Source organism: Myotis lucifugus, unplaced genomic scaffold (genome assembly GCF_000147115.1).
Source record: "Myotis lucifugus unplaced genomic scaffold, Myoluc2.0 scaffold_105, whole genome shotgun sequence".
In the NCBI taxonomy this organism is placed as follows: domain Eukaryota; kingdom Metazoa; phylum Chordata; class Mammalia; order Chiroptera; family Vespertilionidae; genus Myotis; species Myotis lucifugus.
The window spans coordinates 1335682-1349242 of record NW_005871153.1 but is presented as its reverse complement, the minus strand read 5'-3'; the positions used below and the strand labels follow the sequence as shown (position 1 = coordinate 1349242).

Genomic DNA, 13561 nt, shown 5'->3' with positions numbered 1-13561 from the left:
TTTTGTGGCCCCAGTGCTTGGCATATATAGGTGGTCAGCACAGGTCTGCTGACTTAATGATTAGGGGGATGTGGCAAAACAAGCAAACAAATAATAACAAACTGCATTTTTATTTCTTGAAGCCAGTCAGGTGAGAGGCTCCTGGCCTTCTGTCCACTGTAGCTCTTACTAGACCAACCAGGCCAAAGGAAAGCCTTTGCCCCTCCATGCTCTGCAGGTATCTTCTCCTATTTGAACTCTCCCCAGCTGCAGAGCGTAGGGAAGAATGGTTATTCGGGATAGTGGCCAGGGCTGCCTCCTCTGCACTCCTTCCCCAGTCCCAGGATGGGGCCTCCTCCTCTAGCCCCTTTCCTGTGGGCGTGGTCCTGTGAGGAGCCAGCTTGGTTCCTATGTGAACATCAATTCCTCAAGACAAAGGAGGCAGCACCCTTGGGAGAGGCAAGCAGCAGTCACCAAGTCCTTCTCTGCAGAGAGGCTCCTGCTCATCAGTCAGAGCTGGTCTCTCTCCAGGACAGGGATAGCTCTAAGCAGCCCTCAGATAGGAAAAGTGCTGAAGCTGTCTTGGACTTCTTAACATACAATTCCTAGTAGCCAGAAGGAAAGCATACATTTAAAACGTTAGCCCAGAGTTAATGGGGGGGAAAGGAGGACCTATGTAATACTTTCAACAACAAAGATTAAAAGAAAAAAAAAAAAAAAACTTTAGCCCAGCCCTAGCCAGTGTGGCTCAGTTGGTTGGGCGTTGTCCTGTGCACCAAATGGGGGCAGGTTCAATTCCCATCAGAGCACATACCCAGGTTGCAGGTTTGGTACTCCATCCATGTTTCCCGCTATTTCTCTCTCTCTCTCTTCCTTCCTCTTTCTGGAGATACAAATATGTAGCAATTGCTACAAAGACTCATTTCCCTAGCCAAATATTAAAAAGGTGTAGCTAAAAATAAAATAAATAAACAAATAAATAAACAGAAAAAGCCCTAGCTCTTGTCAGGTGGACAAATAACATGGGGAGATTTCACTAATAAATGTACTGTTTTTCAGAAGAATTTTAAACTCATTAAATTTACTCCTTTAAGAGATTCCTGAAGATTTAAAGAGAAAAATTAATGTCTTTCAAATGAACATGGCAATAACTCCACTAAAATATGAAATTCCTATTTCTTTCCATTCATAAAACAGACAAAGGCATTATTGTTCTCTAGTTTTATTATTTTTCAATCTGCCCAACACATGAACTATAACTCGGTTTGAGATTTTTTCAGTGCATTTCACAGCAAAAATGAACAAGGGAATCATTAAAATGGTTGTACATAAACCAATTATTTACAATTTGTTGAAAAAATTATTTTGCTGTTTTTCTCCTATTAACCCCTTCAATAAAACACAATTTATCAGAGCACAAAGCTTAAATTTCTAATGATGATGCAACAGATACAGCCACCTTCAATGGCTGGTGAATAACAGGTATATATTACACACACTGATTGGAAGACCACATCAGAAGAAACAGAATAAGGCACCACTCTTGGAAAATTAAGGTAGCTTGCAGTAACAAGTATTGAGCACCATAAGTAGGTACTCAATAAATACTTGAATGAATGATGAGAGCTATAATTAGCACTATCCTTTTAGTTGCCAGAAATTCTTTAACCTCAATAAAACACTTATTTAAAAAGATTTGTACCTGGATATAATTTCCTGATATCTTTTAATTTCATGCTCTTTCTTCAGCATTTGAGTTTCCTTGAAAAGAAAATAAAACCATACTGTACACGCTCTTAGTCACATATATAACTTCTGAATTACGACAAATAGGAACAGTTGTTTTAAATTTTGAGTGAACAGAGTTAAGATAAAGCATACTCATCCAGAGGGTAACACATAATACTGTATATTAACCTACAAGTGGAAAAAGGTAACAGTTTTATTTCTTAATATCTGCTATGTTCTTTAATGCCTCAGTTCTTGAGAAAGACCAAAATCTCATCATATTGACATGAACACATTTAAAAAATTGTCTCAAGTGAAATATTTAATAAAACTAGGTATTGAAAAATGTTCTGAAATTTTTCAAGTCAATGTTGTTTTCAAGTATATTAAAATGCTCAGAAGAAAAAGTTCTCCATGGTTATAATTTGAATCAAAAGAGAGTTCCGACAGAGGTGGATAATGCATAAGATCCTGACACAAGCACACAGTCTCTTTGAAGGAATAGAATGCCTTGTTAGTACGACCTGGTTGATTTTTTTTTTTTTTAACACTGATTTCAGGCACAATGGCTGAATCCACTTCTGGGTCGTCTTTCTCCTCCTCTTGGTTTATGGGTAGTGAATACTTAAGTTATTGACAGAAAGCAAAGCATAGACTCTGAAAGAGACTTCACTTTTCACTATAAAGAAATGAAAGTCATTGAGTTTTTCATTGTTGTGTTTATCTGCTGCCCCCATGCAAAAACAGGGGATTCAAATTTAGCTTTAGGAACAGGAACTAGATAAAGATCAATCATCTAACAAGTCAGGTGAAAGGTTTTCAGATGATATTGCTCACGTCACATGGACAGGTTGGTGAGAGGTCCATAGTGCTTCTTCAACACTTTGGTCTCGCTGTAGTTCTATGGTGCCCTAATAGATACATTCATGTTTAGCTAGTTTCAGTCTGCAATCAGGAAGTAGGTCACTCAGTGCAATAACTCCATTCTGGGAGGGTTTGGGTAAACAGAGAAGAATTTCATTTGGTCGAGTCTTAGTGTGTGTCACTCTGCTGGTTGTGTTGTTGGAATTATTTTCCAAAGGGGTTTGTGATAAACCCAGCCATCTCCCTGAAACAAGTAGAAGAATAAGTTAAAGAACGATTCCTCTAATATTTTCAGAAGCAGTAACCAGAATTAGAAGCAACACCTTCATTGAAATGGCATTCTGTTCTCACATTTAAAAACTAGTTTCTGTAAAGAAAAAAAACCCCTCTGTGGTTAATTATGACATAAAGCAATGACTGTGGCTTAGCTAGAATTGGGTGAGCATTCTGGTTTAGGGGGATCTAGTTTGTGCCCTACGAACACTTTCTTTTGCAGAAGTCATCTGTAGTAATTCTGCCAATTTTGCCAAAATGTTGCAGACTGAGGCTCACCCAGAGTGATAGACAGCAGGCGGAACATGAATAAATAGTCCTGAAAGTACTACCTGTTCTCTCCATCTCAACTGGCATCTCTAGTATCTAAGTATTGTTTCCTAGTTCTTTCCTGACTCAACCCCATTAGTTTTCCCTTGTTCCTTTGTGAATAGAAGGATACCACAAGGAGATAAAGTCAGAGACTGAACTAAAGACCAAGTGAGGAAAAGAGAGCTGCAGCAAATGCACAATACTAGGGTGGGAGCTTGGCAGAATTGAGGTCCCAAAAGCTATGACTGGAGTTCCGTGTTTATGGGAGTAGGAGAAGTCAGCAGGATCTGAAACTCTGTCCTTAACCCCAACATCTCTTTCAATTTATTTATATTTTAAAAATATTTTTTATATATTTATTCTACCTTATTCCAAAAATGATTTAAGGCCACCAATTATTTGGCTCGTAGTGACAAAGACTCTCTCCTTGACTAAGCCTTATCTTGGCCTGCTGAGCCCAGTTTTAGCAAAAGCACATCCTGATAAACCAGTTTATCAAGAATCACCTCATTCTTAATAGCTAATCAAACTTCTCTCATCCTTAATATCTAATCAAGTGCCTCTTTTCCCTCCCCCCCATCCATGATACCCAAACAAGTTCCTCTTAGTAATTTTCCATCCACTTCCTCACCCTGCCCATTGGCTATAAATTCCCACTTGTTCTATATTCAGAGTTGAGTTCAATCTCTCTATTCTATTGCAATAGTCTTGAGTAAAGTCTTCCTTGCCATTTTTAATGTATCAGAATAATTTTTCTTTAACAACAGCAGCCATTAGGTTGTTTATTACAGCAAATCACCTGGTTGTTAATTCTCAGCACCTATACTTGTCTTTGAAAAAGATGTGGCTACCTAACTACATTACAGAAGGCTGGCTTAGAAATTAAGACATGCCATCTGAACATCCATCTCATTTTACAGATGAAGAAACTGAGGCTCTGAGGAGTGAAACGAGTTGCCCGACTTTACTAAGGAAGGAGCGGAGTACTTTTTAGTGCACCTTCCATATATTTATCCACATTTTACAATGAGGAAACTGCAGTTCTAAGCGTAAATAAACTATCCAAGGTGAGAGCTGGGCTCACACTCAGTCCATCTGACTCCAATATGGTTTACTGTACTATAAAAGCCGTCCTGCTTACATTATATACCACTTAAGAAATGTTAAACATTCACTTAAGAGGACACAAGTAATAGATCCTGCTGGGCATGTATAATAAAAGGGAGTGGAAGACGTCATACATTAAATGTCAGAGAGAAATAGTCAGGAAAAGAAGGTGGGTATAATTAAATGATTCTAGAACCACTTTAAGTTCCTCTATACTCTATCTTCCTCTTATACCAACTGACTCTATTCTTTACTCCTCCACCTAACTAAGATCAACTCCTCCCTGGTCTGTAAGCATGAAGGTACAAAACAAGTGGAAAAGCCTTTGCTTTCAGGCTTTAGAAACGTCTAAATGGTGTGCCTTTTTCCATTTAGGACCACAGGGGAGACAAAATCAACTTTCAATAACATATGATACTTCTTAGCAAAGGGCCATGCACAATGACAATAGCTCCAAATCTGCTATGAACTGTGTGGTACCAACCAACATCAGCTAGTTGCCATCCTCATCAGCCTCATTTATACTCCACAGTGCTGTTCAGATGTGATTGCACACATGGTCCAGCTGCACATAGGATGCAACCTGGCTGCTCCGTGGACTTAGGGAATTAACATATGACACAAATCTAACCTTTCTGCTGAATACTGTGCCATGGCACATCATTTAGGAAGCCCTGCTAATACCATAGTACCCAAGGGGCCCAAACCTGAGTCAGCATCTCTAATCTACAGCAATTTTCAACCTTTTTCATCTCATGGCACACACAAGCGAATTACTAAAATTCTGCAGCACCAAAAATATATTTCTTTGCCGATCTGACAAAAAACAAAACAAAAAACAGTTATAATTTTGATTGATTTACAATGATAATAATAGTAACTACCTACCCTTTTTTGCTCCAAAGTGACTTTTTAAAAAATCAGGTGTCTATGCTTGTATATAAATAGGATTTCTGGTACTAAGAATTAACCAATCAGAGACAACCTTATTATGTGACATAACCAATAAGATGCAACTCTGTTATATGACCTATATATTTATGTTTCAAGACACTGTTTGTGTTGGCTATTGTCATTTTTTTAATTGACAATCTAAAGGAAAAGAGGTCAGCGTTCCTGACTAAATAGGCAGGTACTACATGTTTTAAAAATTCTTGCAGCACACCAATTGAAAATCACTGTCCATACTATCAGGTAGTAACTTATGATTGAAAGAAATTTACTATTTTATTGGATAATCACCATATCTTGCCATCACTTTCTTTTTTTAAAAAAAATATTTTATTGATTTTTTACAGAGAGGAAGGGAGAGGGATAGAGAGTTAGAAACATCGATGAGAAACATGGATCAGCTGCCTCTTGCACACCTCCTACTGGGGATGTGCCCGCAACCAAGGTACATGCCCTTGACCGGAATTGAACCTGGGACAGTCCGCAGGCCAATGCTCTATCCACTGAGCCAAACTGGTTAGGGCTTGCCATCGCTTTCTACATTTGTCTATCCAACACAGCAAAATGTAATAAAAGATTAAGTGGTAGGCTCTTAATTACATCTGTCAAATAAAGAATTGAGCTCTGGCCAATTTGGTACAGTGGTTAGAGTGTTGGCCCATGATCAAGGGCACATACCTTGGTTGCAGGTTCCCCCGTCCCTGCGGGGGTGTTTGCAGGAAGCAACCAACTGATTTGTCTCTCTCACGTCAATGGTTTTCTCTCTTTCCCCCTCCTCCCTCTCTCCGACTCTCTCTGGAAATCAATGGAAAGGATATCCAGAGGATTAAAAAAATTTTTTAAAAGAATTATTTTTTTAAAAAAATATATTTTATTGATTTTTTACAGAGAGGAAGGGAGAGGGATAGAGAGTTAGAAACATCGATGAGAGAGAAACATCGATCAGCTGCCTCCGGCACATCCCCCACTGGGGATGTGCCTGCAACCGAGGTACATGCCCTTGACCGGAATCGAACCCAGGACCCTTGAGTCCGCAGGCTGACGCTCTATCCACTGAGCCAAACTGGTCAGGGCTAAAAGAATTATTGAGAAGAAGCAAGTATACATGCAAGAAACAGGGTGTCTATCTTTTAAAATCCCATTTGTTGTATCTTTCTTTTTAGCCCCAGAGTTCATTCTTAATGATTTACAGAAGTCCTGCCTTATAAATTTTTCTTTCTAGAACCTATTTCTGGTACATCTGCTTTCTTAATGAGCTTGAAATGAAAAAAAAAAAAAACAAAACCCAAAAAACCAAGGTTACCAGACTAGAATTTGAATAGTAATTAAAAGACTTATTCTTTTATATAAAAATGCAGAGATTTATATTAGATATCCAAAGATTAGAAAATGAAAGTAATGAAACTACTATAACAAACTATAAGATTTTAAGACCAATAACTATGTAAAAATCACATTCAAATTACTTTTTCCAGATTCTATCCTGATGGACCAACATTAAAATTCAATGTGTGTCCTTAGACTTGGCTATAGACAAAAAAACTTCTCTTGATATCAGATCTGGTTCATTATACACCTTTCTGAGTCCTACCAGAAAGTAATAAACAAAACAAAACAAAATCTTTAAATTTAGAAAAGACTTCAGAAATCATTTAGTCTAACTGTAAATAGTGCATTATACTCTTCTCTTGTATAGGTCTGGGGGTGGAGATCACATTACCATAAAATCTCCTCTGCTATTACTGTATTTTTTTTTATTGTTATATAATGTCTTATGTTAAACTCAAAATGTGCTTCTTGGTAGTTTGGGCTTAGCTCAAGTCTGCTGTTAGAATTGATTAAAAAGTTCTATGTGAGACCAGCCAAGGTGGTTCAGTGGCTCAGCATCGACCTATGAACCAGGAGGTCACTGGTTCGATTCCTGGTGAGGGCACATGCCTAGGTTGTGGGCTCAATCCCCAGTAGGGGGCGTACAGGAGGCAGCTGATCAATGATTCTCATCATTGATGTTTCTGACTCTCTCCCTCTCCCTTCCTCTATGAAATCAATAAAAATATATTTAAAAAAAAGTTCTATGTGATATATTTGAAGATGATAATGAATATATTTGAAGATGATAATAAATAGCCCTTATTTTCTATTTTTTAGGCTAAATACGCCACTTCATTATTTTTTCCTTAAATGCTGCAAAAATTCTAGTCACTTCACTATCCTTTGTGTAGCCAATTAAGTTTCTCATGTCTCCCTTAAAATGTGATCTCTGAACCCTAGCCGGATTGGCATAGTTGGTTGGGAGTCGTCCGTGCACGAAGGGGTTGCCAGTTCGATCCCAGGTAGGAGGTGTGCTGGAGTCAACACTTTGATGTTTCTCTCTCTCAATCTCTCTCTCTCTCTCCCCCCTTTATACCCCTCCCCCCCCTTTCCTCTCTAGGATCAATTAAAAGAAATAATCTAAATCATTTGAACTGCTGGTTAATTATTTTAACAAATTGTGAGAAGCTCATAAAACAGCTCATGCTTAAGCTGGGCTATTTTCAGAAATGGAGGTGTGTAATGACAAGAAAGCTTAGTAAGCTAAAGTGCCCACTAAGCAGGCGAGTTTTGGTCAGAAGACAGGGAGAACATACCTCTTTAATAAAGTACTTGGTTTTCCAGGGTGTGCCCGTTTCAATGCGATGCCTTTCTTCAGCCCTCTGGCGTTCTTCCAGGGTGCGTTTATGCTCTGTGGCCTTATCAATTTCAGATTCCCTCAGAGAGTCAGTCACATTTTTCCACAATCGCCTGAAATCAGAAAACCACACATTTCACAAACATTCTTTTTTTTTTTTTAATATATTTTATTGATTTTTTACAGAGAGGAAGGGAAATAGATAGAGAGTTAGAAACATGGATGAGAGCCCTAACTGGTTTGGCTCAGTGGATAGAGCATCAGCCTGCAGACTGAAAGGTCCCAGGTTCGATTCCAGTCAAGGGCATGTACCTTGGTTGCGGGCACATCCCCAGTAGGAGGTATGCAGGAGGCAGCTGATCAATGTTTCTCTCTAATCGATGTTTCTCTCTATCCCTCTCCCTTCCTCTCTGTAAAAAATCAATAAAAAAATAAAAAAAAGAAACATGGATGAGAGAGAAACATGGATCAGCTGCCTCCTGCACACCCCCTACTGGGGATGTGCCCGCAACCAAGGTACATGCCCTTGACCGGAATCGAACCTGGGACCCTTCAGTCCGCAGGCCAACGCTCTATCCACTGAGCCAAACCAGTCAGGGCTTCACAAACATTCTTAAACAAAGATAGTAAATAGAACTGATACCCTCAAAATTAACAGCAATTTTTAAAAATTACATTTCCTAAATCACATCTGTAATTTCATGCCTATGAGTTATAAGAACACTGGTATCACATTGCTGATGTTAATGTCCTGTTATCAATTTTTTGCAGAATATCCATACTATTTTCCATGCTGCCTGAACTAATTTATATTCTTACCAACGGTGCAGTGTTCCCCCTCCCCCCCTTGGATTCCACATACAATTGACATCATACAGTGTCTGTCTTTGTCTGGCTTATTTCACGTAGCATAATGCCCTCAAGGTCCATCCATGTTGTTATGTCTGAATACTATTTCCTTATATATGTGTATGTACACACACACACACACACACACACACACACACACACACACACAACTTCTTTATTTATCCATCGATGAACACTTAGGATTTTTCCATTTAAATTTTACTATTTGCAACAAATAGTCTCAATTTTTTTCTTTGAAGTGCTATGTTCGCATTCTTAATTTGTAAGAAAAATCTAATAGTGAAATTAGAACAGCTACAGTTTGTAAATCATTCCTTTAAGAAAAATTGGTGTTTCATAAGGAGTAACTTGCTGGTAACTAAGACAACTGCACAAATGCTTTCCCTCCAGATAACCAACCACCGTGCTTCAGGATTTAGCACAAGTGCTTTATGCCTACTCCCAATGTGTCATGCAAAATATTAAAAAGATTTATTTTGTAAGAAACTGGCATTGTACAAATTGCAAGTACACAGTAGTGAAGACTACAATGACTACTTGGTGTCCAATTTGGTGCCATTGCCTTGATTAGTGTTAAGGCCCAGCAGTGCTACCTACCATTGCTTTGGCACCACCAAAGCAAGGGGCAGCAGAGTGAAATAGGTAAATAACATCTTAGCATTATTATGGAAAAAAAAGAAAAAAGAAAAAAAAAAGAAAGAAAGAAATTGGAGATACTCTGAAAAGATCTCAAGGATACCAAGGATCTGCAGACCAAACCTGGAGAATCTCTTCTTTCAGATAAATACCTAGAAAAAATTTTTACTTCAATCACTACTGTTTTATTTTTTGACCCAACCCCAGTCTTTGGTTAATGGGTATTTAATCCCTTTACTCATCTAAATTGTATGGTTCCATTTATGTGATTTAACTTAATATATTTAACTAGAGGCCAAATGCACGAAATTCATGCAAGGGGATTGGCCCTTACAGCCCCAGCTTTGTCTGGAAGGTCGTTCGGCTGTCCGGTCTAATTAGCATATTATGCTTTTATTATTATAGTGCTTTTCTGTATTTTCTTTATTCCATTTAAAATTGATACAGTAATACTTCCACATGATACAAAATGCAAGCAAGGGTGATCTCTTTCCTATCTCAGATCCCTGTACTCCTTTCCAGAAGTAACCACTGTCAATACATTTTGGAGGCTGTACCTTAAAACATTTAGATCCATTTCACTTACTTTTAAAGGCCTATGACATATATTGCCAAAATACTCTACAGGAAGGCTGTTCTAATTTACCTTCTAACCTGCTGTATGAAAATATCTATTTGCTCACTTTTCCCTCAAAAGGGCATTATTTTAAAAATTTGTCTTATTGTTTAATTCATATTTCTTTGAATTCTCATTACACTGAACATTTTTTTCATTTTCTTAATGGGCATTTTCCTCACTATTTTTGTGAGCTACCTCTTACCTCTTTCTGTCCTTTGCCCGTTTTTCTACTGGGGGTGGTGGTGGTATCTGTCTTTTTATTAATAACTAGAGGTCCGATGTACGAAATTTATGCAGGAGTAGGCCTCCCTTCCCCCGGCTGCTGGTACCGGCTTCCCTCTGGCACCTGGGACCCGGGCTTCCCTCGTAGCCCTGGCTTCATCTGGAAGGACGTCCAGTCTAATTAGCATATTACGCTTTTATTATTATAGATGGGTAAGAGTTTCTATGGTAAGGATAGTAGTAATACTTTCTGTTAAATGTTAATATTTTGCCCAGTTTAGCAATGTTTGACTTTTACTAAAATGTGACTGTGTATCATATAATGCCATAGCTGGTAAGGGGTTTAAGAGCATCCGATCAGACCAAACTCTTTGAATTTACAGATGAGGAAACTGATGCAAACTAGTGAAGTGACTTGTCCAAGATTCTAAGTAAAAAGGCTTAGATTAAGATCCAGAGTTTCTGACTTTCCTGGGTGGATGCACAGATGACATACCTGGATTCAAATGGGTCCTGCTGTTCCAGAGGTCTTACTCTTTTCTTCGTCACTGCCAATTTAGTCAAGTCCACATTCTTTGTCTCTCCATTGCTGTAAGTGAACTCAAGAACACTATTCCATTCCCCTTGCACTTTGCACACCACAGTGTTGCTACCATTGTGCTTTACTTCACCAGTAACCCTAGAAGCAGGCAGAAAAAAAGATTTGCTATAATAAATTGATATTGTGCTTTTTCTTCAGATTCTGAAACCCAAGAACATACTCTGGGAATTCTTTAAATTAATTAGTTATACAGGTCACTTCAATGTCAGTGCCAAAGTCACTCTGTAAATCCATGTTAGCTTCATAGTAATTTTTTCAAATAACATCAACTTTAATCTTTAGATAGAACACTGGGAATCTTTGAGACTTAATTGTCATAAATAATCACCAAGTGTGATCTTTAAAAATGCTTGCTACAAACAAAACTATTATAATATTAAAACTAAATAGGAATATGAAAAATATTAACATTTATTTTTTATCACAGTTGGAAAATGTTATAATAAATAACCTATTTAACTTTTTAAAAACTAGTCCTATTTATGTAAAAGTTTAGAGTCTCTATTTTGAAGTGCTGGCTACATCAATTCTGTATAAAATCACATAAGCCTAATTTTAAATTAAGTATAGAAACCAGAAAAATCAGTAAGAGGTAGAAAAACAGCCCTAGGCGGTGTGGCTCAGTGGACAGAGTGTCAGCCTGTGGACTGAAGGGCCCCGGGTTCGATTACAGTCAAGGGCATATGCCCAGGTTATGGGCTCGATCCCCAGTAGGGGGTGTGCAGGAGGCAGCCAATCAATGATTCTCTCTCATCATTGATGTTTCTAGCTCTTTTTCCCTCTCCCTTCCTCTCTGAAATCAATAAAAATTTATTTTTAAAAAAGAGGTAGAAAAACAGAAGAGTTATATTAAAATTTAAAAATTCTCTTGACAAACAAAATAGAAAAATTAAAAGAGCACTAGTATACAAAAACTATTATCAACACAGAACTCAGAATTCAAACACTAAAATTGTTGAAAGATTAATAAAGATTTAGTTATCTGGCTGGTTTATCAACAGATAGGATGCAGTACAAATGAAGGAATAGGAACAGGTCTAATTATTTTTACTGAAGTATTTTATGTGCACCAATGGACACAAATAACAACAGGGTCAGGTTAGATAGACATTCAGAACTCAGAGAACAGTGGTAGTTTAGGGTCTAATCAGTGTGACAGATTATGGTTTATCTGAATTCACAAGGAATCCAAAAGGCCAAAGCCTGAAGGTGAAGCTCAAGAATCCTAAGTAGCCTTTTTCAGTTACAAGCCAAGGGCCAAGGCATCAGAAGGGCATGTTGGATTCAGAGAGTCCATAGTTCTTTATCAAGAGAAGTAAAGAGTCTACAAACTCAGAGCTCAAGGCAGGGGTGTAGGAGACAATAAGCAAATGATCAGTGAATCAGATTTTAAAGATCAAGGTATACACAGGTTTGGAATCCAAGAGGAAACCAAACATTCAAAATCAAAGTAGGCATAACTATAGCTCAGAGGACACAAAGAACACTATGACTATAAGTCATCTGATTACAGCAGGGGTGGGAACTCTGGGTTATACTTCAAAGCATCTGAACATAAGTAATTACATTGCTAGGGGTTTTGCCTGACTGAATGTTTCTTGTGATATCCATATTTCCTCTTTGATCCCACTTGCCAACATTGTTCCCACCCTTGAAAATTTATCTCTAACCAAACAGAACATGAGTCGATGACATTGAATACTTTATCTCTTCCCTTCTCCGTCCACACATACCCAGAACTATATTCTGAGAACCGAAGAACAATAATCCATTCCTCACTTGATCTCTCTTTTACTGCCACAGCACAATTTCTCAAGTTATCTTATCTCCCTCACAAGCCTTTCCACTTGACAAATAACAAGCCCTAGGTTCCTGTTCATGCATGCTGGGTTACATGGGATCCTTGCTGCTTAGTACAGCTCCACAGCAAGGGCAGCATGAAGAGAACTGGGGAAGGGAAGAAGAATCACACATATTGCCCGGCCAGCGTGGTTCAGTGTCAATCTATGAACCAGGAGGTCATGGTTCGATTCCTGGTCAGGGCACATGTCTGGGTTGTGGGGTCAATCCCCAGTGTGGGCTATGTAGGAAGTAGCCAATCAATGATTCTATCATTGATGTTTCTATCTCTCTTTGTCTCTCCCTTCCTCTCTGAAATCAATAAAAATATATATAAATAAAATACTATCTCTGTAATCAACTGGAAGAGCCTTTAGCTGGAGCTCTGTCCTTCCTCAGTGTACACAAGACAAGACAACTCATATTGGGGAAAAATCCTATACACACAATAAATGCGGAAAAGTCTTTCACAGGAGAAAATCTCTTGTTGAGTACCAGAGAATTCACACAGCAGACATAAGATTAAATGAAATAAATATGGGAAACCCTTTACTCACTGAGCCACACTTACATAATCTGAGAATTCACACTGGAGAACACTTTGAATAAAATGAAAGAAGGAAGTCTTCAGTAACTATTCATTAAAGATCTTAACTAAGATCTCTTCCTGGCCCTAGCTGGTTTGGCTCAGTGGATAGAGTGTTGGCCTGCAGACCAAAGGGTCCCGGGTTTGATTCCGGTCAAGGGCATGTACCTTGGTTGGAGGCTCCTCCCCAGCCTGGGCCCTGGTTGGGGTGCGTGAAGGAGGCAACCAATCGATGTGTTTCTCTCATATAGATGTTTCTCTCTGTCTTCTACTCTCTCCAAAAGATCAATGGAAAAATATCCCCGG

The 13561-nt window shown here is 38.4% G+C and overlaps 1 protein-coding gene across 1 annotated transcript in view; it reads right to left on the bottom strand.

Moving 5' to 3' along the window:
* Positions 1-1185: 1185 nt before the first annotated feature.
* Positions 1186-13561, bottom strand: part of OSBPL11 (oxysterol binding protein like 11) — a 79791-nt gene continuing 67415 nt past the window's right edge. Inside the window, exons 11-13 of the mRNA XM_006092837.3 lie at positions 10726-10908; positions 7842-7995; positions 1186-2815 (exon numbers count right to left, since the gene is read on the bottom strand). Coding sequence (XP_006092899.1) covers positions 2750-2815; positions 7842-7995; positions 10726-10908 — 403 coding nt within the window. The 3' untranslated portion in view covers positions 1186-2749. The remainder of the gene's footprint in view (positions 2816-7841; positions 7996-10725; positions 10909-13561) is intronic.